Source organism: Micropterus dolomieu, linkage group LG02 (assembly GCF_021292245.1).
Source record: "Micropterus dolomieu isolate WLL.071019.BEF.003 ecotype Adirondacks linkage group LG02, ASM2129224v1, whole genome shotgun sequence".
NCBI lineage: Eukaryota > Metazoa > Chordata > Actinopteri > Centrarchiformes > Centrarchidae > Micropterus > Micropterus dolomieu.
The window spans coordinates 5,429,096-5,454,012 of record NC_060151.1 but is presented as its reverse complement, the minus strand read 5'-3'; the positions used below and the strand labels follow the sequence as shown (position 1 = coordinate 5,454,012).

General features: G+C 40.2%; 2 protein-coding genes across 2 annotated transcripts; both read left to right on the top strand.

Moving 5' to 3' along the window:
- Positions 1-1,240: 1,240 nt before the first annotated feature.
- LOC123967495 lies at positions 1,241-4,931 on the top strand. Its single transcript, XM_046043604.1, has 2 exons — positions 1,241-1,341; positions 3,702-4,931. Exon 2 carries the CDS (start codon positions 3,871-3,873, stop codon positions 4,702-4,704), a length of 834 nt encoding a protein of 277 aa, XP_045899560.1. The 5' UTR covers positions 1,241-1,341; positions 3,702-3,870; the 3' UTR covers positions 4,705-4,931.
- Positions 4,932-10,421: 5,490 nt separating this feature from the next.
- LOC123983497 (FRAS1-related extracellular matrix protein 1-like) lies at positions 10,422-12,021 on the top strand. Its single transcript, XM_046069761.1, has 3 exons — positions 10,422-10,713; positions 11,434-11,726; positions 11,807-12,021. Exons 1-3 carry the CDS (start codon positions 10,683-10,685, stop codon positions 11,996-11,998), a joined length of 516 nt encoding a protein of 171 aa, XP_045925717.1. The 5' UTR covers positions 10,422-10,682; the 3' UTR covers positions 11,999-12,021.
- The last annotated feature ends 12,896 nt before the right edge of the window (positions 12,022-24,917 follow it).

Here is a 24,917-nt window from a genome sequence, read left to right as displayed (position 1 = left end):
AAATCCAGGGCACCACCAGATCGCTTGGACCAAATAGCGAATCGTGTATCTCTGGGAGCTTTCCTTGAGATAATGAGCCTTTTCCACCCATTGCTATTTGTGCAGTTTAAAATCCCAAAAGAAAATAAATAATAAATCCAGGTACCACTAGATTACAGTTAACTGTGAGTTGTGAAGGGAAAGGTAAAAAAACTGCCCCTGGTCTCCCCCACTTCACGAAGGATTTTATACATATGATCATATTAGTTCAATCAGAATCTCATCAGAAGCAGTGCTTGAAGTGGGCCGGTATGCACCAGTACGCAGTACCGGCATCTTGACCAGGGTGACGCACCCGGCCCAAAGTTAACTTCCTGTTTGTTTATCACTGGGTTTGTGTTTACTGGCAAAAACGGTGAGTGATATCCAGTACAGTGTTTCCCATACATTCATTTATTTGTGGCTGACCGCCACATATTGATTTCCGTTTTTTTTTACTATTTAAGATGGGAAAACTTATTTGATTGCAGAGCTGCATACACATATTGGCTCAGCACCTTCCCCCCCCCCCCCCCCCCCCCCCCCCCCTCTCTCTCTCTCCCGCAAACATAATGACAGCAGACCAGTCTGTATTGAATGGTTAGCATCATGAACATAGCTGCACAAATCTATCCAACATCAATGTCGGAGATCCCCCCCTGCCGCGCTCGCCACAGTTACGCTGTCATTCTGGGGGAAACACTGTGGTAAATCAGACAGGTCGGTAGTAACACATTCTTGTCTCAAATTTTTGTTCAACGGGTCTGGTAGTGTGACCATACCACATTTCAGTTTGGCCAAGTAACGATTCTTTTCTTCGACTGGCTGTTAGGAATGTGGTTTTTGTGTTCATGTCTTTCCTGTTTAAGTCTGTTTTTGGTTCTGTGTTTCTCTGTGTAGTCTTGTTCAGTTAGTTCCTAGTCCTGTACATTAGTTAATATCTTTTGTGTTTACTCCTGGTCTTGTATTCCCTTGTTCATTTACTGGTTCTGTTTAGCTCATACTTGTGCATTCTTGGTTATTCACCCATGTCTGCTTGTCTAAGTGTTCTCTCTGTTTTCCTGCTATCTCTCTGCCTCCCTCGTTAGCCTCATGTCTGTCACCTGTGTTGCTCCCGCCCTGCTCGTTATCCCTGGTATATATGTGTGGTCTTTCTGTTCGGCCCTGGTCCGGTCATTGTTCGAGTTACCCCTTGTCTGTCATGCGGATACGCTCCATCTTCTGTTGTCTGCCTTGCTCGTCTTGTCACCTTGTTTCCTTTGGAATTTGGATTTCTGTTGGGATTATCTTGTTTTTTGGACTCTGCTACCAGCCACTCTGTCAGTAAGTGTGCTCGCCTTTTGTTTGTTTTCCCTCAATAAACCCCCGTTGAACTGTACCTCCTCTGCCTTGCGTCCTGCGTTTGGGTCCTCCAACCTGCCTTACCACCACTTACCGTAACACTGGCAACTAAGGTTATTTACTTGTTATGGAATGCTTGCGGAAGTCTGCCGGAGGTTTGGGTCAGAGTAATGCACATGCGCAGTAACGTGCATGAGCATGATGATGATCTGCGCCCAGTTGCATTCCTCAGCAGAAGTCTTTCGCCATCTGAGAGAAACTATCCAGCGCACAAACTGGACTTTCTGGCTCTTATGTGGGCAATTGTGGAAAAGCTCCATGACTATCTTTACGGTGCAAATGTACAAGTCAGAACAGATAACAATCCGCTGACATACGTCCTGACATCAGCTAAACTGCATGCCACGGGTCCACCTACAACTTCAGCCTAAAATATAGACCCGGCCACCAGAACATTGACGCGGATGCACTGTACTGGCGTCCACATGATAGCACAACACCAGATGATGAATGGCAGGAAATTCCAGTTCCTGGGGTGCAAGCTCTCTGTCAGACTGTGTCAAGTAGCACACATGCCAGACACCTCCAATCATGTGTTATTACACAAATTGGGGCACCTCTCAGATCCAGACCACATCCAGCCAAACTCCCACTACACCTGCTGAAGGACAACACAGCCTCGAGTTGTTCCTTCTCCTTCCTTGTATCCTCCTCATGGACTCTAATGGAAAGTTCCTGGATGAAAAGACCGTATTCCCAAGGCACAGAACGGAGAAGATATGGTGCCCCAACACCAGGAGAGCCCTGGAGCTGTTAACAGTGCCTGAACTAGGCTCACCTAGCCACATTATCATTCATACAGGCACCAATGACAGGACAGACTGGTGGACTTCCTGAGGAGAGTCATTGAACAAGCCTCCACAAATTTCCGCGCAATAGTCACATAGCAGTCACGTGCGATGTCAAGCATGGCAAATAAATAGAATATTTTTGCTGCTTGATACAACAGGAATACTGGCAAAGTTTTTGCACAACTAATCTACAAGTCTCTCTGATGTGACAGAATTTACTCCGATACACAGAGTTTGTTGCTAGTGAGTGACAAGCAGGCTCTGCACAGCTCACCTCCAATCACAATATCTTTATCAGTTTATCAAAGCAGGCACCGCCCCTGCTATTTACAGACAACTTGAAAATGAGTGGGGAACAGGAGAAAACCAGCGAAAAAGTGGATTTGGTGCCAAAACGAAAAGCAACTTCAGTGGTTTGGAAGTGTTTTGGCTACAGAAAGGACGAAATTAACCAAACCCAGGTACTTTGTTGCCAGTGACTTGTAGTTGTTGCCACAACACGAGGCAACACGACTAATTTGTTCCATCACTTAAATCGGCACCACAAACCTCAGTATGACCAGGGCAAAGCGAGAAGTGAAGGCCATCCAAAGCAGCAAAGTATTTCGGATGCTTTTGCCAGTGTTGCACTATACGACTAAGGTTCCAAATGGCAGAGAGAAATTACTGATGCAATAACTTTGCACCTCGCTAAAGAAATGGCACAAATCAATACAGTAATCAAAGAGGGTTTCAAAAACATGATCCAGACGCTTGATATAAAATACCATCACGCATCTATTTTTCTCAAGTTGCCATCCCAGAGCTCTACGACAATAGCAAGACACAAGTTGAAACTGAGCTGTCACGCATGGAATATTATGCCGCTACCACGGATTAGCCGGACAACAGAGCCCTACATTAGTGTGACCGTCCACTTTATTAATGAGGACTTCCAACTCAAAAGTTGCTGTTTGCAAATGGCATTTTTCCCGGAGGAGCGAGAACATTGCAACGGGGATGAGAGAAGCGTTGGCTGCTTGGGTACTAGATGAGACGTCAAGTCTGTATAACAGACAATGCGGCGAACATGGTAAAAGCTGCCGCCCTGAACAAGTGGACCAGGCTGCAGTGCTTTGGCCACAGATGGCATCTTGCAGTTGGTAAATTATGCTTATGCCCATGCTATATTTTTTTTACTGTTTGACTTAACTTGTTCTGCATTCTAACCACAGTCTTCTAAAGTGTAGCCTAATCAGTTTCATAAATGTAAGTATTATGAGCAAATACTTTTTAAAGGCATACTAATATCTTAACTGGAGGGCACATACACACACCCTCCTAATGTGAAACCCATGAGACAAAAGTTTCATTTTTTGAAAAAACATTCAGAAATTAGACACAACATCTTTAATTAATGCAAAACATAATTTCATAATCACTTTTAGTTCAAAATTTAATTGTGTAAATGAATTAATATGTACTTTGTTTTGTTAATGTTTTTTCCCTTAGAAATTCCAATGAAAAAAGATGAACACCTTGACCGTGCAGCAAGAAGCTGGTGGGTCACTTCTCTCACAGCTGGAAGGCCAGATGTGCTCTTGAAAAAGCCCAGAAGGAACTCAATATACTATCACATCCCCTTGTATCAGAATGCCTAACAAGATGGGGTTCCAGGCAGATGATGATCAGCAGGATGCTGCAGCAGCAGAAGGCTTTAACTCAGGTCCTCTCTGCGGACAAGAAGGCGCGGCATCTAATTCCAACCTGGAAAGATATAGATGTCCTGGAATCTGTCAGCAAGTCACTGGGCCAACTGCTGAATTTCACCGATGCACTTTCAGGGGTAGACTACGTTAGTGTCTCCTGTGTGAAGCCAGTTCTTCACCTCTTCAACACTTCAATCCTGCTAATGCAAGAGGAAGACACAGACCTGACCAAGAAGCTGAAGAACGAGATGTTAGACTACATCAACGTGAAATATGAAGATGAATCTACTCAGGAGCTGCTAGACATGACCTCTTGTTTGGACCCCCGGTTCAAGATGGATGTCATCAATGCAGATAACAAGGCCCAAGTCACGGCCAGAGTGGCATCAGAGATGATGGGATGCCAGGAGACACCAAGCTGGAGCACTGAAGTTGAGCCAAAAGATCCTGACACATCACAGACAAAGAAAGCCAAGAAGTCCTTGGGAAGTTTCTTTAAACAAAGTGGAGCTGCAGTAAAGGGTGATTCCTCTCTGACCCTTAAGAATGCTGTGGAAGCAGAGTTAAACAACTACCTGCTGACACGTTTCATAGAAAGAGGAAGATCCACTTGCATGGTAGAAAACTCACAGCTAGCTTTCCACGACTTGCCAAGCTTGCCCGCAAGTATCTGTGCATTCCTGCTACAAGCTCCCCCTCAGAGAGGATTTTCAGTGCAAGTGGCAACATCATCACTTGTCAACGCTCTTGTCTCAAGCCTGCAATGGTGGACAGACTGGTATTCTTGGCAAAAAACCTCAGCTTGAATGAGCAATGCATACAGATGCTTAAGAGAAAGTGAAATGACAGTTAACACTTGTTTAGCTGCTAGGAAAGCAGATTATCTTTGTTTGAACAATGTACCCAACACTTTTCCCTTTGTTGCTAAGAAAAGTTGATTTAAAAATAGTTTGTGAAAAAAATGGTTTTATATTGATATTTGATATTTATTAGTTGATACTGTTATTTATTGCAGTAAAATATATATTTATCTTACGTTTTATGTTTGTAAACCACTCAGAAGACTGGTCGTGCTGCTACTCTTTTAGTTTTATAATTTTGTTAAAAGATGTCTACGTGAAAACCAAACCAGATTTTATACAATAGATCATTTTAATTTTACCTTAATTTGTTCAACCATTATGACCAACACTTTGTTTTTATGTTTTTTTGAAAACATCTCAGGGGGCTGGTGTATAGCTGCTCTATTTTTTTATTTTCTATAATTTTGTTTATTGCATTACAGAGAAAGGATGGTGAAATCAAAAAAGTCTTAAGAGTAAAATGTAATTTTCAGCCTATTTATTTTTTATTTCCTATACATTTCCCATACAAAAAATCACCCCAATAATTCTAGGATTTTAATTCATTCCAGATATTGCTATTTAAGTCATCTGGTGAAAATTCCTGTATTTTTTCATATCGCAATATATTGCAATGTCAGTTTTTTGTAATATCGTGCAGCCCTAATATAAATATATATATATATATACATACACACACACATATATGATCTCTTTATTTTATTTGTACTAGTTTTTGGCAATAAAAGTTAAATATCCCCATTAATCAAACAGTAAATCTCCATATTGACATGACATGAAATGGTTTGGTCCTGCCTTAGCACACTGATCAGTGATGGTGTTTAGATGCAGTCAGTAGATGCACCAGAAACAGTGATCGCAATGTTGCCTAGTAAACCAAAATCTGGTTTTCAAAAAAGGAAAGAGAGAAAAGACTGAGAGGAAAGACAAAGGAAAGGATGTCAAATCTGGAACCCAGTTTTTCAACAAGCAAGGTGGGCAACCTTTAGTCTATGAGTGGTGTTAACCTGTTGGCTTAATGTCCATATTGAAATAAGCTAGCTAGCTACAGACTAATGTTAGCCTACATTTCATCAACATTTAATCAGTGCAAGGAAACGTTTAGCAAAATATTCATATTAAATCATTGTCCCTGCCCTTTATAATAATCCTTATTTGTAGAGCACTTTTCAAAAACAAGTTACAAAGTGCTTTAACAAGTGTAAAGAATAATACAAAAAAAAAAAGATAAGAGCATGAAAATTTTAATATAAAATTAGTAAAATACAATAAAATAAAAGGGATAAAATAAAGTCAAATAAGATCGGGAAAAGCTCTCCTATAAAAGTATGTTTTAAGAAGGGACTTAAAAGAGTTCACTGACTCAGCCGACCTGATTTCCTCGGGCAGGCTGTTCCAGAGCCTCGGGGCCCTGACAGCAAACGCTCTGTCCCCTTTGTAGCAGACCTAACAACAAATGAGTCAGCAGCACCCAATTTGATTTTGTTTGTCATGGGGCCCAAAATTCCTGGCGGTGCCCTTGATCTTGACATCTTAATCTTTGGCGCACCAGGACATTGTCTTGCGAACCAGGATTTCTCCCAAGCTGCCAGTACTCTCCTTTGCCCTCTCCATATCATATTAGGTTCTCTGGGAGCTACGTGACGCTCACCTGTTCCCATTCTCGCCTGCCTGCTAAGCTCTGTCGGCGGAGAGAGACGAAGGAGAAGAGAAGCTCGGGTGCCTTTCAAGCAGTCGTGCGCTGCATGTAGCTCTTCAACGTCACTTTTCGTGAATCGACCAATCACAGCCAGGATGGGGCAGGACATTTAAAAATATTGACAGATAGGTGTTAGTTACACTGGGGATGCTGGCGACAGGTCAGAATCAGAATGTCTCCATCACTTTTTGAAAGCTTTTGTAAAAATGTGCTGCAGCAGAACAAAAAATGTAAAAATAGAACAATGCACAATAAAAAACATTTTACTTTGTATTTAATGTTTTAATATTTACTAGTTTCACCTTGAGTTACACACACAGAAAGTCACAATTATGTCAGAGAACAAGTTGAATGAAATAAAATGCACATTTTGTTTAACAAATAAAATGTTTTGCTTATCACTTGGGGCATGGAGGTATTTGAATAGCTGGGTGTGTTTCAGCAGAACATTCTGTGCTACAGGCAGGTAGATCTGGCAGATTTTTAAAGACATCTACCAGACTCCTCTCAGGTTGCCTGTTTTGTTGTGACTTAATATATTTGATGACTTATGCATTGTGTTTATTGCTTTTTATTTACATAGTAAATGGAAGATGAACATTTTGAGTAAGTGCTCCTCTTGGCTTTTGATTAAAAAGCTACAGCAACAAAATCTTTAGTTTGTACCACAAACTACATTTTAAAGTAATCTGACCCAACCCTATAATATCCTAAACATGGAAGCAAGCAAATACACACAAACTTGACAAAGACAGTTTACCATCCATCCATCGTCAACCGCTTATCCTGCTGGAACCCATCCCAGCTGACATTGGGCGAAAGGTGGGGTACACCCTGGACAGGTCGCCAGTCCATCGCAGGGCCAGACAGTTTACCACTGATATTTATAATAAAACACTGTTGTCCTATTTATATGTTGTGTGTTCTTAACTAATGACAGTGGTAAGTCTACATATAAGTGTCTATAATCAATACTTTTACAATAGTGTATCAAATGACAATGTGAAAATGATTTGTGATTTGTAGTGATGAACCAACAATTCAGATGAATCTGCAGCTCCCCTCAGCTTTATGACCTTTAGAACTAATCTCTGCTTTGCAAAGCTGCTGGGACATCAGAATGATTCACCAAAGCTGCTGGGACATCAGAATGATTCACCAAAAAAGTGAAGTTAAAACAGTTAAGATGACTGGGGAGAGAGAGAGAGACAGAGAAGATTTGCACATGGTTGGGATTGGTCTAGTCAGGATCTATCTGAGCTGTGATTGGTGCAGTCAGCCTATGAAATGAGTATTTCACAAACTTCACTGAGACACACCTGGAAACCCAGAGATTCAAAGCTGCTTCCCTGCTGCTGTCGTCCAAGGTGAGTGCTGCTGTAGAAACAAGGCTGGCTAGTTGAGCAGAGCAAGGCACTAACACTGCACGGGCTAGAGGTTCATTTTCCACTGGGGCTACATGGATGGCAGGTCATATGTCACCTGGAACTTAATGAACCCTATTACTGTTTTTACACATTTCAGGATGTTTATTATACATTTAAACGTACCTTACTTACTTTAAAGGTTCAGTGTGTAAGTTTTAGTGGCATCATGGTGAAGGTTACGAATTGCAACCAGCCACCCACGGTTCATTCACTTGCTCCTCGGATGGTCCCATTTCCTGAGCTGACTGACTCTTCATGTGCTCTTAAGTCGGAATGCGGAATCAACTTGGATGCTACTACAAAGATGTGTTGGATTAGCATTTTCATAGCATTTAAACAACACACAGACATCTAGTTCACTCTACAGGGACAGCAAACGTACATTTATAACCATATTACAAATGACATGTTTGCAAAATATGTATATTTTGTATGTAATTTTGCACGAATCAAAGTTCTTTATACTTCTTTATGGCTACATTCAGACTGCAGGCCAAAGTGACCCAAATCCTCCTTTGCTCATATGTGACTCAGATCTGATCTTTTTATAACAGTGTGAACAGGCAAAGTCACATGGAATCTGATCTTTTTCTGATGTGGGCCACTTTCATGTGTGGTCCAAATCCGATACAGATCAGGGGTCTCATTTATAAACGGTGCGTACGTACAAAACAGGGCTGGAAACATGCGTACGCCACTTCCCAAGCAAAGGTTTTGATCTATAAAAAACAAACTTGACGGGAGAATGTGTGTCCTGTAAGTAAACTCTGAACCATGCGTACTCACATAAAGAGGAGAAATGAGAAATGGCGACTCACATGGCTGAAGGATGAAATGGTTTGAAATGAATAGGCCTACTATTCAGTAAATTATATTGAAATGTTACCTCTGAACCTTGAAATGCAACCCGAGTCTGGACTCTCTGACATCACTTTAGAGCAGCTGTTGTCACAGTTCTGCTGTAGACGGAGCCATCGTGAGAGAGAGAGAGAGTTGTGGGGCAGATGCATTGTTCAGTGCCAGAAACCGTAATGAAAAGAACAGAAAGTTCACACTGGAGTGAGGAAATGAGCATTGAGGACTACAGTGTGAACGTAGCCAAAGTCCGATGAACATTTTATTTCTCTTTCTGCCATAAAGATTTAGGAGGAGAAAAAATCTGACACCACTAGAATGAACCATCAGTCACCGCTCACCCTTCCGTTTCCAAGCGAGCAGGGGAAGCTACGGTGGCCAACATGCTCTGTCTGCTCTTGTACTAAGTAATACGCGTGGGCCTCCATTTGTGCAAATTTCACGTTTCTTCGTACTTAAAATAAACCAGTCGACTGCTGCTACTACTACAGCTACTACTAATACTACTGATACCGTTCACGTCTTCTTCTTCTTTGTACGTATTTAACGTAGTGACGAAATGTGCTCTGTAGAGACTTTTGGCTCTGTGGCTGTGCAACATGGCGACCTTCATGTAAGAGGATCCTGCGGTGTATGTAAATAGAAATGGCTCGTTCTAAGATAACAAAAACATAACAGTTCATTATGGAAGGTCTTTATACACTACTGAAAACAAAGTTATGGATATTATATTGCATTTCTGTCCATAGACCCTCCTAAATATTACACACTGAACCTTTAAACTGCTAGCAACCATTTTACACAGCATGGATTTGGAATAATGCCTTCCTTCTAGGGAGAAATTTGTTTCGGGTGATTTCAATGCTGTAAGAAACTCTCACCTGCGGTCTAGCTTGAGATGTCACAGCACTGTACAATTTGTTGCCTGTATTTGCTTTAGAATTTAGTGATTATCAAGCTGTCATCAAAATGTTTTTGCTTGTCATTTGTATTTACATACATCAGCACATTGCAATACCACAGTGTAAAACCTCTCCTTCACAAGTCAAGTTAGGCATTCAAAATGTTAGAGAAGTATAAGTAGTAGAAATGGTATATTCTATTCCATAGTCTTTGGTTATTAATGCAGAAACATTTACAGCAGTGCATCACTTTGTTATGTTTATTTATGTCATAATGTTGCTGTTGTGTGAAGACCATTGGTCGCGTGGTCATCACACAACAGCAACATCACCTGTCAACGGTGATAAATCTGTATGTAGAGTCAGCAAAGTCACACAAACAATAATGCAATAATACAGTGGAGGTGAATGGGACTTTGTTTGGCAAAGCATTACAACATTAACAAAAAAAAAACTCAAAAGCTACTTTTTCAAGAGGTGCAGTAATGTAGAAATTACTGTTCACCTCAGTTAGCATTTATGAGCCCTGATCAAAGTAGTACTCTGTGTACCAAATAGTCCTGTCTACTGCAAACCCCAATTCATACCATAGTTCATATGAACTACTATAAAAGATACAATTTCTGTACTTCAACTGAAAAATGCATCCTTTTCACCAAATCACATGCACCAATCTATCTCACTGTGACATCACAGTGCTCAGTATACATTTGCATGTGACTGCAGGTATTTGGAATCATTCCTATGGAAAACATGAAGAACATCTACATTCTTGTCCCCCTGCTGCTCCTCCTTCCTCCCGTGTGTGGGGGGTTGTTAGGCCTGACAACTGAAAACTTTATACATTTCACTGACAGTAAGTCCTGGCAAGATGCACTGGACTACTGCAGAAAGCAAAACTCCAACCTGGTCATCATCGAGGATGAAGAAGTGAATCAGGACTTTCTTGGTGTCTGGGGCAGTAGCTCAACCAAAAAGCAGGGCTGGATCGGTTTGTACAGAAATGATTCAGGCCAATGGAAATGGTCCAGAGGAGACATGGTAGCCACTTTCTTCTCCTGGGACAATGGTAAGCAGGCTAACACCTAAATCTGTGTCTACACGGGATGCATTTAGGTACAGTATTGAGTGTAGGTCATCTGCGTTTTGGCAGCGCTACGAGTTGTCAAGGCTTTCAGGCTATTGGCACAGTAACTTCAAAATTATTCTTTTAGATTTCATCTGATAAGTTTTATTATATGATGTTAGAAGTTGTACTTCCTTACTTCAAATTAAAAATTTTACATGATAGGTAATAAACATTCAAAATTCACGTTCTCCTGACACAGAAATGTTAATTTATTCCAGATAAGTCAGGATTATTTTCACTGTTGTCCTCAGCCGCCGTTGCTGTACGGTGTGATGTCCTCTGTTGCCTCTGTGGAGATTCTGTAGAGTGGAGTGCACAAACTCTCCACATGGCAGAAGCTGCAACTGATATACCAAATGCTGGATAAGACTGCAGTTCATTTTTACCCCAAGAGTACCCCAGAGAAGTGCTTCAGTTGCATGTGCCAAACTGTTTAGAATGGAAATGGTTTGACTTGACAATCAGTTAACTAGTTAACATATATTCATGTCCTACTGGCCAAGAAGCTGAGAAGCCTTTGTTATGTCATCCCCTATCTGTCTCTCCTCATTTCTTGTCAATTCTCTACTTTCTCAAAAATGCACAGAAAAATATGTGAAATTTTTTTTCAACTTTTCTCCATAAATGAATTCCTGAATGTAGATATTTTCCTTCTTGCAGATGAGCCAAAAGATGGTCAGAACTGTGCTGTTAAGTACCCTGATAACAAGAAATGGAAAACCAATTACTGTAAATTCCTACATTCTTTCATGTGTTACAACGAGCCGCTGGTTCTGGTGAAAGAGAAGAAGACGTGGGAGGAGGCATTAAAACACTGCAGGTCTCTGGAGCCGGTGGACCCAAGTCAGCCAGCCACTGCCTACCAGAACTACCGCTATGACCTGGTCACCCTGCTCACTCAAGAAGACCACGACATTGCACGAAAGAAAGCCCAACGGGCTACCACTGCTGAGGTAGGACAGTTTTCTACAGTGTTATGTTATTGAGCAGTTCATGTTAGTGTTAGTTACATGTCTCTGCTAAATGTTGGCAGGTGTGGACGGGCCTGCATTACCTGGCTGGCCACTGGGTCTGGGTGGGTGGAGGAGGAGACGTGCAGTACACCAATACTGAAGGTTGCCCAACTCAGAGGTTCTGTGGCGTCCTGCTGAAGACCGGCTCCACACTCTTCGATACAAGGGACTGCGGAGAGAGCAAGAACTTCCTCTGTTACAGGAAGCCTTAAACATATCTTTCCCAACAGAAACTTAAAAAGTCTGCTTCTTCCTCCACGTTTCATGTTTCAGTTCTGTGATTGCTGTAAACTTTCTCAACAAAGTCAATGGATTGTACATTTAATAACCTTAACTTTCAGTACTTTTTTCATGTACATGAAGTTGTCTTATAATTATATATAATTAAATAATTCATTTTTAACTAAATATAATGTACCAATATTAAAATCTATTGTTAAATATTGAGAAAATAGTTGAAATTTCAGCCTAGTCTTGAATATATTTACATATTTACAACATTCAGGTCTCTTAGGGATTATTTAATGTAAATACTGTTAACAATGTCATTCAATGTTCAGTATATTTACACAAAAACAGTAGGACCCATGTGTTTCAGCTCATAACAGTCACTTAACAATCACTCACAACCAGGTATTTCAAAAGTATCAACAGAACAAAAGAACTTGAAGTTCACCGGAGTGTATTACGAGGACTCAATACACTCCGCTTGCGTGTTCATGTTGAGGGTCCGCCACAGTGAGTGCCACGCAAAACCAATGAGGGCGGAGTGGTAGTGGGTTATGAAGCCCTCCGATGCTAAGTGAGCACCGATGCTGACATGTTAAAGTGTGTCACACTCTTTGCTGCACGATGGAGGACCTTTCTTTCAATGTGAGGTCCGTGTCACTACGCCCGTAAACATGTCAGATTTTTAAATTCCCAACCTACACTAACATTTCTGTTTCACCATACACAGGTTAACAGTGCAGCCTCATGGTTTTATTGTACATAAAACGATAGAATAACAGAACATTACACACCTAGGGGTATCACGTAACAAGCAACAAAGGCATTTAGCCCACACATTTTAACTGTTTTAATTGCTTTACTATTCTTCAGACCAGATAATGCTTCAATAAAATTGATTTCTATTTTGAAATGTTTTATTTGTGGTTCCTTTTTAGACCATATGTTTTTTTGAATGTAATAAATTCCATATAAGATAAAGAGGTTCAACATACAGTATGTAGCCTATTCTTTTACAATCAATATCAATCTTATCATAAAAGAATGTGAGATCTCTTTTTCATAAATTAATAGCTGAGCCATTGAACGGTTTAAATAAATATTCTCAATCTAACCAAATTAATTTGTTACATATAGCCTACAAGCATAACATAAATGGCAGTTTTCCCCAACATCAATCCTGAATCTTAATGCAACTTTGCTTGATAAACACAATGATAGCAGTGAGTGACGTCAGATCCTCTTTACACTAGGGGGAGGAAACATCCAAAAGTTAGACGCTGGATTGATACCCTATACGCTAAGGGAACTCAATTTGGCTGTGAGGGTGATTTTGAACAGAGTAGCCTACGCTCTGTGGCGTGAAAGTGGCAAGAGTCTAATTTCGGGAAAAGCCCTGATCTCATTTGTCAGCTTTAACAGCTTGTGATATTATCTTGATATGATAACTCACTGGGTAAATGGGCGGTGGTGGTGGTGGCTGAAATCCTCGGGCCATCTGCAGCTTTAGCGGACAGGAAAAATGCACAACAGAAAGAAATGTGTAGTAAGGTAAGGGTATTGTGGCGAACGGAAATATCTGTGAAACACTGTTTCAAACCAAACTCCAAAAGTCCAAAAGAGACCTGTCTGTCCAGGGTTAAGAGTGATTTATACTTTTGTGTTAAAATCCATGTAACGTGTACCTACGGTAATATTCTCTCAACACAGCTGAGTGGTTTGTGCTGTGGATAAGTATACCAGTGCATCAGTGTGCTCATTCGCACTCTTTTACTGACTCCATGGTGATCAGAGGTGGCCATGGAGTACTGTATGTCAGTGAGAGATCACCAGCTGTAGGTGACAGTCTCACTTTATGATAGCGTTATGATTATGTTTTTATCATTGACCTTAATTGAAGTAATCATCATCATTGTCACTACAGCATGGCACACACCCTACCCAAGGGCGTCACTTTGTGTTGAAAAGTGGTGGGGAGATTTAAGGGCTCAGATAAGGGGTGTGATGAAACTCTTAGCCCACGAGACCTGATGCTGGACAGGATTGGGGTCATGAGAACAAGGGCAAGAACATATTTTCATACTATTTAGAAAAAATATTTATTGATGAAATATAGTATTGGGAGTCTAGGTTACTCTGGAGGTTGCATTAAAAACTTATTTTCCTGCATTCTGGAGACATTTCTGCACCAATTTATGGTGGAAATGTCTATAATGCAGTAATCAGTAGCTTATTTTTTTTTTGTTTAAAGTTACTTTTATTGGACATTGTAGATGTCTGTCTCTACATAAACGAAGGTTGGTGTATAGATGTCACAGTGTTGAGAAAATCATGCAGCCCTCACTTAGAGACATTATTATCAAACTGTAAACCTTTTTATTCACCCCGGGAGTTTTCCTCGTTTGTCCTGGTCGCTGTTTACATTCCACCTCAGGCATGTGTTTGTGAGGCGTTACTACACCTGGCCGACCAGATAACTAACGTGGAGAAACACTGACTGCAGTGTTTTTGAGGCTGCAGCCACTGACCTGGATGAACTAACTGACACAGTGACATCCTACATCAGTTTTTGTGAGGACGTGTGTATGCAGACTAAAACCTTTCGCACATACAACAATGACTACAGGCCTGTCGCCCTGACATCTGTGGTCATGAAGTCCTTTGAAAGACTGGTGTTGGCCCACCTGAAGGACATTACAGGCCCCTTGCTGGACCCCCTGCAGTTTGCCTACAGGGCTAACAGGTCAGTGGATGATGCAGTCAACTTGGGACTGCATCACATCCTGCAACACCTCGACTCTCCAGGGACATATGCAAGGATCCTTTTCGTGGACTTCAGCTCGGCGTTCAACACCATCCTCCCGGACATCCTCAGCACCAAACTCACCCAGCTCACTGTGCCAGCCTCCACCTGTCAGTGGATCACAAACTTCCTGACTGACAGGAGTCAGCCGGCCCCCAGGGGTGTGTGCTCTCCCCACTGCTATTCTCCCTCTACACCAATGACTTCTCCTCAGGAGACCCATCTGTCAAAATCCTGAAGTTTGCTGACGACACAACGGTCATCAGCCTCATCTGGGACGGTGATGAATCGGCCTACAGACGGGAGGTTGATCAGCTGGCTCTCTGGTGCGGTCAGAACATCCTGGAGCTTAACACGCTCAAAACTGTGGAGATGATCGTGGACTTCAGGAGGAGCCCCCTCACTCTGCCCCGCATCACCATACTCAACAGCCCTGTGTCTGCTGTGGAATCCTTCAGGTTTCTGGGATCCACTATATCCCAGGACCTAAAGTGGGAGCCCAACACGGACAACATCATCAAGAAGGCCCAGCAGCTCAGGAAGCTCAACCTGCCTAAGGAGCTACTGGTCCACTTCTACACAGCCATCATCCAGTCCATCACTGTCCATCATCCATCACAGTCAGGTTTGGATCTGCCACCAAAAAGGACAGGAGCAGACTACAATGGACAGTCAGGACTGCAGAAAAAATCATTGGTGCCAGCCTGCCCTCCATTCAGGACTTATACATTTCCAGAGTCAGGAAACGGGCAGGAAACATCACTGCAGATCCATCTCACCCCGGACACAACCTGTTCCAGCTCCTCCCCTCTGGTAGGCTCTACAGAGCACTGTATGCCAAAACCAACAGACTTAGGAACAGTTTCTTCCCACAAGCCATCACTGTTCACTGATGAACAGCCATCACTGTTCACTGATGAACAGCTGACTGTGACTCACAGTTTCAGGAACTATTCCTGTGCAATAACCCAGTAACTCTGCCTCTAATCAGCCACCTGTTTACTGTCTAACACTTATTAATGAATCACCATTCTCTATTTCAGAGCTGTTCATACTGTTCATCTTGCATATTGTATATACCGTATACCAAATCCACCTACCTCAAGTTCACAACACCTATACATAATACTTATTTATTCCAGCATCCTTTGCACTATGCACCATCACAATGTGTACATGTATGTGTATGTGCACCTGTGTATCTCATCCATCTCCAACATGTACATAATAATAATAATAATAATAACTCTGCTTAATGCACAGTTGTCTCAATCTGTCTATATTGTTTTTGTTTATAGTGTGTATATATGTGTTCTCTATAATGTAGCCTGTGTCTGATTTTATTATTTTTATTATTGTATAAGTAAGCACATTGTGAACAATGTACAATCCAGAGTCAAATTCCTTGTATGTGTACACATACCTGGCAATAACCCTGATTCTAATTCTTCTGATTCTGATTCTGAACATATAATAACGTCAAATGTCACGTAATTAACAAAATAGCTTTTCTGTCTCTCCTTCCTCTGTGCTGCGTGCCCCTAAGCGCAGTTACAACAGCATCGGAGAACTAGCAGTGGGTCGACCAATCTGAGAAGTTTCATCTCTTATTTTAAAGGGCTTAATGAGGGGATCTGACATCACAAATAAGCAATACGTCGGAGTGCCTGACTATATGTATGGATAGTAGACTCACACTCTGCACAAAGACAGTGCCAAAACAATCTTTATACAAATGCAAAGGTCTGTAAATGTCCGGCAAATACATTGCACATTATTTGTAAGAGTGTCTTTATACAGTGGTTTGAAAATACAAGTTTTGTAATGTAATTTTAGAAAATTATATTACAAAACAGTAGTGCCAAAATTCTGAAAACAAATGCAACACAATCTACGAACAGAATATGACCTTCACGCGCAGACAAATCACTTTGCATTTATTCACATTCTGTACAAGCCACTGCTTTCTATTTGTGAGTCCTCATGTGTTTATTTGTGGATTGTTAATCTTTTAGTAGATCGTATTTTATATTTGTGGATCATGAGGAGTTTGTTTGCGGATTTTGAATCTATTTGTAGTTCATATTTTGTGTTTACAAGTTGTATTCTATCTATTTGTGACTCATTGTTCATTTTCAATTATAATGGCATCCTTTTACCCACATACTATAAATTATTACTGCTACACACACACACGCACGCACACGCACGCACGCACACACACACACACACACACACACACACACACACACACACACACATAAAGACAAACATTATGTCAGAGAACAAGTCAAGGTGAGTGTGTGAAAATGCATACTTTATTTATCAAATACAGTGTTTTGCCTAATACATTTAAGTATTTGTATAGCTGGGTGTGTTACAGCAGGACATTTTGTGCTACAAGCAGGTAAATCTGACTCCTCTCAGGTTGCCAGTTTGGTTCTGACTAAATGCATTTTTTAACAGTTCTTTTCAGTTGCTTTGGTCAAAACTGAAATAACATTGCCAAAACTATCCAGACAGTCAGCAAAAAAGAAATGTATGTGGACCAAATTGAATCATTTTGCATTGCTTACACACAAAATGGATTGAATGTGCACTTTCTCCAAAATCCCATGAACTCTTGTCTCATTACTACTCCACCACCTGCACAATACAGGTGCACCTATACTGTACTGAGCCAGACTGATAGATTTAAGGCTCTTCTCAGGTCAGTGTTTCTGTTTAATACATTCTTTGTTCAAATATTAACTTGCAAGGGCCACACCACAACAATGTGTCATTTAGGAGTTTCAGAAAAATGTGGAATGTATAAATGATAGAGGACAGATTAATGCATGTTAAGGGGGATGGAAGTATTTTTATCCAATCTTATTCCGAGCCCCTCAGATAGGACCAGTACCTAGATGAGACATGAGAGGGATGTGTGCCGGATTGAATAGGAAGAGATGAGGGGCGGAGGGAAGAGGGAAGCAGGGAGAAGGGGATGAAGTGAAGAGAGGATGAGGGGATAAGGATAGGAGGGATGAGTGCTTGTGTGTGAATGGAGGTATGGATGCAGGGGATGTTGAATGGATGAAGTGAAGGGAAAGGTAGGGTGGGCCGAGCAATCTGAGACAAGTAGGGTAGGTTGAGTAGAAAGGTATACATAGCCTTGACAAGTGATTGGAGGTGTGGTTGAGGCATCATCTCCCCAAAGTTAACAAATAACATATTTTTTAATACTTTGAGATATGGATGAGATATAAGCAGTATTTATGTAAACTCATAATGAAAACTTTTTTTACACTTTTACACAAGATTGTAATTTTCTGAGATGCACCTGTGTATTGGCAGCACATTTTTCAAATGCTAACACACCTTAAATATACTTGGCAGAATATTTAGTGTAATCATTCCAACAGCTGATAGCAATTTCAGCTGAAAGCCTACCCAAGTGTCCTTGGGTTGAAGCGTTTTGACTCGTTACCAAACAGACTGCTTCAGAGTGACTTACAGGAAGACATGTTTGGTGGGGAAAGAAAATAGGATAAAAAGAGAAGAACAAATTGCTGCATTTCTGATTTATCCTTCTTCCATTTACAGTCAATAAAGTGAATTTGATTCTGTAATGAAATACTCATTTCATCACACTTCTAAAGATAAAAGTTCATCATTTATGCAATGCTCTCTGTTAGTGATTTTAGGTCAGTGTGTTATGAGTGACAATGTATGCTTTCAGAGTGAGAATTGTTGCCAGTGTTATGGCTGAACAAGCTTCTTTTGAGACTTGCATGAAGTGTTTTGGTAGTTTGAGTGACATGTGGAGGTGAGATGAACTGTTTGGCTATGATGCATGCTGGTAATGCAGACTGCAAGGCTACAGTATTGAGTGCTGCTTGTTAGAAATGGAAAAAAACTGTAAGGATGACTTATGGATTGTGGAGTTTCTTGTTCCTTTTTGTTTACACTGAAAATGGAAAATTAACATTTTGTGGAGGGGATCCTTTTGCAAATTCCTCAGTGATTTTGATTAAATAACAGCAGCAACAAAAACTCAAAAGAGACAGCATCCATGTTGCAGAACACACAGTACACCTGTAGTTTGTGCCAGTGCTGTTTTTGTAAGTAATATAATAATATTTTACCAAATGTAAATTTTAAATATGCAAAACACATATTTATGTTGATAATGTATGGAGGGGTTTAAAGAGAAAGAAAAATACTTGTGAAATTCAACTTGTGTGGCTGCGTCCATTTTTTTTAGTACAAGGTGCAATATTTTCAATGTTTGATTTAGATTAGTTTACTATTACTATTAATATTATTATTATGACTCTGGTTACTCTTTCTTAACACTGCAGGTTTGTAAGGATTTTTAAGGATTTGTAATCCCTTCCACATCAATCCTAACAGTACTCATTATTACTACTACTATTTGTTCAAAAATACTGTTTATCATTAGAATTCTGTTAATTGTTGTTAATAGAAATATTTTACATATCCACAATCCTTTAGATTTTATATTTTTTATATTTATATATAACGTTCTATTGTTATTTCTATTCCGTATTCCTTTCCTATGCCATGATGTGCAATGTATCCAACTGTGAGACAAGAATTTCCCATCGGAGATTAATAATGTGTTCTAATTCTGAAATTTTGTAATCCTATGGATTACATTCCACAGTAATCTGTAGCAACCCTGTTTTTAATATTCTTAACAAGTCAGCAAGCAAGCAAATGCAAAAAAACATAGCAAAAATGGACAGGTAACCACCAAGATTTACAATGAAACACTGCTGTCATATTTTATGTTGTGTGTTTTTAGCTAATGTCAGTGGTAGCTACGTTTAAAGCGTCTATAATCAACATTTTTTACATAAATTTATCAAAGGACAATGTGAAAACAATCTAACATGCTTGTAGTGATGAACACACAAAGAACTGAATCTGAATCACCTGAATCTGCAGCTCTCCTCAGCTTTATGACCTTTAGTTCTAAGCTCTGCTTTGAATAGCTGCAGGGACATCTCCATGATTTACCAAGATAGTGTCATACGTGGCAGGATCTCTGCAGCTGGGTTTTGCATATAGTTGTGATTGGTCTGCTCAGGATCTATCTGAGCTGTGATTGGTGCTGTCAGTCTTTGAAATTAATAGTCTACAGATTTCAGTGAGACACATACCTACCTGGAAACTTCGAGATTCAAAGCCTGCTTCTCCGCTGCCGTGGTCCAAGGTGAGTCATGCTGTAGAAATAAGGCTGGCTAGTTGAAAAGGCAAGGCACTAACACTGCATGGGCTAGAGGTTCATTTCCCACTGAAGCTACATGGATGGCAGGTGATATGTCAGGATGCACTTGAAGAACTATTATACTTTTTTCACATTTTAGGATGAGATTATACAAACTTATAATGGATTTGAAATGATGACTTCCTTCCAGACAGCTATTTGTTTCAGGTCATTTCAGTGCTTTGACTAATATCACCTGTGGTCTTGAAATTTGCTTACCATATCACAACACTGTACAATTTGTTTGCCTTTATTGTCTTTATAATAATAATAATAATAATAATCTTTATTTGTGGAGCACTTTTCAAAAACAAGTTACAAAGTGCTTTAACAAGTGTAAAGACAATAATATAAAAACAATACAAGATGAAAGTAAGAAAACACTGAAAAGACTAAAATACACATTTAAGATAAATATAAAATAAGTAAAATAGAATAAAATAAAAGGGATAAAATAAAGTCAAATAAGATCGGGAAAGGCTCTCCTATAAAAGTATGTTTTAAGAAGGGACTTAAAAGAGTTCACTGACTCAGCCGACCCGATTTCCTCGGGCAGGCTGTTCCAGAGCCTCGGGGCCCTGACAGCAAACGCTCTGTCCCCTTTAGTTTTCAGTCGAGACTCTGGAACAGACAACAGACCTCTGCCCGAGGATCTCAAGGTACGTGTGTATAGGACTAAAAGGTCAGAAATATAACAAGGCGATATGCCATGAAGAGCTTTAAAAGTGATCAATAGAATTTTAAAGTCAATTCTAAAACATACTGGGAGCCAGTGTAATGAAGCTAAAATAGGAGTAATGTGGTCATATTTCTTTCTTTATAAGTTAGTCATTATCGAGTTGTCATCAAACTGTCCTTGCTTGTTATTTGTATTTACATTTTTTAAGAGCACATTGCAATACCACAGTGTAAAACTTCTCCTTTACATGTACAAGTCAGGCATTGAAAATGTTAGAGACTATAAGTGGTAGGAATGGTAGAGGTACAGCATAGACGGAAAGGTGTGCTCAAAGGCATGAGGCACTGTCAAATAATTTGTTGCATTGCTAACATTGTTAACATTTTCAGCAGCGCATATTTTATGTATGATCTCACAGCTCAGGGCGACAAATACCTACACTTTGTTCTCACTTTAGCATCTGGTACAAATGCACATGGCACCCTTTACCGTCATTGTTCGATGCTAAAAGTAGACCTTGTTACTCACAGCTGTTCAGCTGACACAGAAAAGTATTTCATAAAAATGTTGCATATTCATCCAAAAATGAAAAAAAAATGCTCACTGAAGATTTGCATGTGTAGGTACACAGAATGCTTCCTGTGGAAAACATGAGCCTTCTTGTCCTCCTGCTGCTCTTCGTTCCTCCTGTGTGTGGGCTGGTGTTAGGCCTGAGATATCGGAACTTTATCCATTATAATGTAGCTATGTCCTGGCACGATGCACAGTCCTACTGCAGGAAGGAACACATTGACCTGGTCACAATCAGAGATGAAAAAGAAAATCAAGCCATCGCCGTTGCCCTTGGCTCAGATTTGGCCCGGGGCTTTGTACAGAAATAATTCATCCCAGTGGAAATGGTCCAGAAGAGATGAGAAAGCCAACTTCACCCCGTGGGACAAAGGTAAGCAGGACTAGAACCTGCACAGGATGCATTCAAGTTCAGTTTTGAGCATAGCTAATCAATTATACAGGTTGGACACACAGAGCCGGCAAAGCCAATAAGCAACCATTACAGTGGCAGAGTACCCCCGTGGCCAGCAGATGGTCCCCTAGAGTCAGCTAGCTAGCTAGTTGGGAAAAATTCTCTCAAAAAAGTTAAATAAAATAATAAAATACAAAGAAATACAGCTCTCTAATGCATCATTATAAACACAGTTGTTATTAATTTAGTTCTTTATTATGGAGCAACAGCTGCCCTGATGGGTCAGCTTGCTCGGACCTCACTACGACTCCTGATCCTGACTGATGCAGTGACGTCACTCATTACGCTGGGTCAGTCAGAGACTCTTACGATGTGCGACAAGAAGAATATATTTGTCTGGAAAATAAAAGAAAAAAGAAGAGGCTCAACGAAGTGTGGAGGCAAGAAGATAAAGGTATGTCAGTCCATAGACTTCATTTTCCGATGCCTGTATTTTTAGATAATCCACACTAAAAGTCTTACATAGCCTTAGCCACGCTGGTTTTAACATTAGTACACTTGCTAACATGCTAAAAGTGTTTAGCATCACAACTTTAAAAACTGCATGAAAGTGGTATAGTATTAGTGTTATACCATTGTATAGGATTGGATCACATTATTAAAGTCTATGATAAAGTTTATAAATATGATGAGACAAGGGCCTTCTTCAATTTATAAGGTCAGTGTGTCATTTTTAGTGCCATCTAGAGGTGAGAGTTGCGAAATGCAATCTGATTGCAACCAACTCACCGTTTTTTTCCTCCGCCACATGCTATGGGCTTGGACCATTAAAATAGAGCCCATGTTGTTTAAGTTAAAAGAAGTAGTAATGTTTAAAAAACCATGAACATGAATATTAAAATTGCCACAAAGAACAACTGTCAAAAGAGAGAATAAAAATTTTGGAAGTTCTGCTAAAACTCTTTCAGGTGGTTTTGAGGTGGTCCATGTAGAGTGAACTAGATGTCTGTGTGTTGTTTAGTACACGCTCTGATAATGCTAATCCAACACATCTTTGTAGTAACGTCCATGTTGATTCCACATTCCGACTTAAGATCTCATGAACACACACTGAAGTCGGAGGAACGACTTCACAACTCAGGAAATGGGACCATGCGAGGAGCCATCCACTATTTGCATTTTGCAACCCTCACCACTGAAACTTACACATTGAACCTTTATTGCTGACCCTGGGTTAGTAAAAACAATGATTTTGAGGTGGACACAGTTCAGCTAGCTCGCTATGGTCATTAGTTTGCAACCAGGATTCAGTTAAAAACAGAAAATGCGTCATGATTTCTGGAATATCAAAACTATGTGAAACAGCGCTGTAGGAGACGACGGTGGGCGGAGCTACTGATGTTGGCAAATGTCAGTGACGAAGTGTTCTGTTCAGTGACTGCTGTCACATACACACACAGAAAGATGTGTCACAATTATGTCAGAGAACAAGTCAAGGTCAGTGAATTAAAATGCACGTTTTGTTTATCAAATACAATGTTTTGCTTATCACTTGGGGCATGGAGGTATTTGAATGGCTGGGTGTGTAACAGCAGGACATTCTGTGCTACAGGCAGGTAGATCTGGTAGATTTTTAAAGACATCTACAGATGGACTTATGGATAATCGAGTATTTATTTATTTACATTAACAATGGAATGCAAAGTATTTCGATTTTTAAAATAATACAAACGTTTTCAAAAAATATTCAGATTCAGTTACAGTTTTTGTAATCCAATGAATAACATTGCTAATCATATTTATAATGAAAGCGTCTAATCAATATTTTTATAACAATGTATCCAATGACAATGTGAAAATGATGTGACTATGTGAAAGGGGTCACTCATATTGATGAACCAACAGAGAATTATCACCTGGATCTGCAGCTCCCCTCAGCTTTATGACCTACAGTGCTAATCTCTGCTTTGCATAGCTGCTGGAGCATCACAGGGATTTACCAAGAAAGGCCAGACAAGGTTAAGATGACTGGTGAGACAGAGAGAGAGGGGAAGAGAGATGATGGGTGGATGTCTTGCAACCTTGTGAATACATGGTCACACGTGGCAGGATCTCTGCAGCTAGGATTTGCACATAGTCGTGATTGGTCCGGTCAGAGATTTAAAGCTGGCTTCCCTGCTGCCGTCGTCCAGAGGTTCATTTTCCACTGGGGTTGCATGGATGGCAGGTGATGGCAATACTGTATTTACGCATTTTAGGATGTTTATTTATTTATTTGTGTTCATTTAGACTTACTTCACTTTAAACTGCTACCATTTCAGTGCTGTGAGAAAATCCACCTGCGGTCTTGAAATTAGTTTGAGACATCACAGCACTGTACAGTTTGTTGCCTTTATTTGCTTTATAAGTTAGTCATCTCCAACTTGTCATCAAGCTTACCATTTGTATTTACATACATCAGCATATTGTTTTACTACAGTGTAAAACCTCTCAAGTCAGACATTCAAAATGTTAGAGAAGCGGTAGGAGTGGTAGAGGAACATAAAACATTAATAAAAAAATTGAAATGCAACTTTTTCAAGAAGTGAAGACTGTCTCTGTGACTGTATGCTATTTATATCGTCATTAGAAACAGTTTTGAAGGAGAATATTTCTTTGGTAGTTCCAGTGAAAACAGATGTTTGAGTGCAGTAGTGTAGGAATCACTGTTCACCTCAGTTAGCAGTCATGTGCCCTGATCAAATTAGTCCTATCTTATACTTGTTATGTGATCTGTGTACAGAAATTAAATGAGAACAACCAAAATATGAGTTGAGCTCTATTGGAACAGAATAATAAATAGTTTAACCAGTCTGTCCCCATGATAACGGTTGTGATGCAGTTTAACTGATTTTCAGATTTAGTTAGTGTGAAAGGATTTTATTCATCCATCATAATGGTTCATGTCATTTAATAGTAAAGTTAAATGTTAAACCTGAGAAATCAGTACTTCACACCCAATATCTTAAAGTCCTGGCACGATGCACAGACATACTGCAGGGAGAAATTGACTGACCTGGTCACCATCGAAGGTGAAAGAGTAAATAAGGCCATTCCCATTAATCCGTTAAGCGACTGGTGCTGGGACTGGCTTGGTTTGTACCGAATTGATTCATCCCAGTTGAAATGGTCCAGAAGAGATG

Bases quoted from the DNA above. Each gene is read 5' to 3' on its own strand.
- LOC123967495 (XM_046043604.1), top strand. From the start codon at position 3,871: ATGATGATCAGCAGGATGCTGCAGCAGCAGAAGGCTTTAACTCAGGTC.
- LOC123983497 (XM_046069761.1), top strand. From the start codon at position 10,683: ATGGTAGCCACTTTCTTCTCCTGGGACAATG. The intron at 10,714-11,433 runs GTAAGCAGGCTA...TCCTTCTTGCAG, and splicing joins TTTCTTCTCCTGGGACAATG to ATGAGCCAAAAGATGGTCAG. The intron at 11,727-11,806 runs GTAGGACAGTTT...AAATGTTGGCAG, and splicing joins AACGGGCTACCACTGCTGAG to GTGTGGACGGGCCTGCATTA.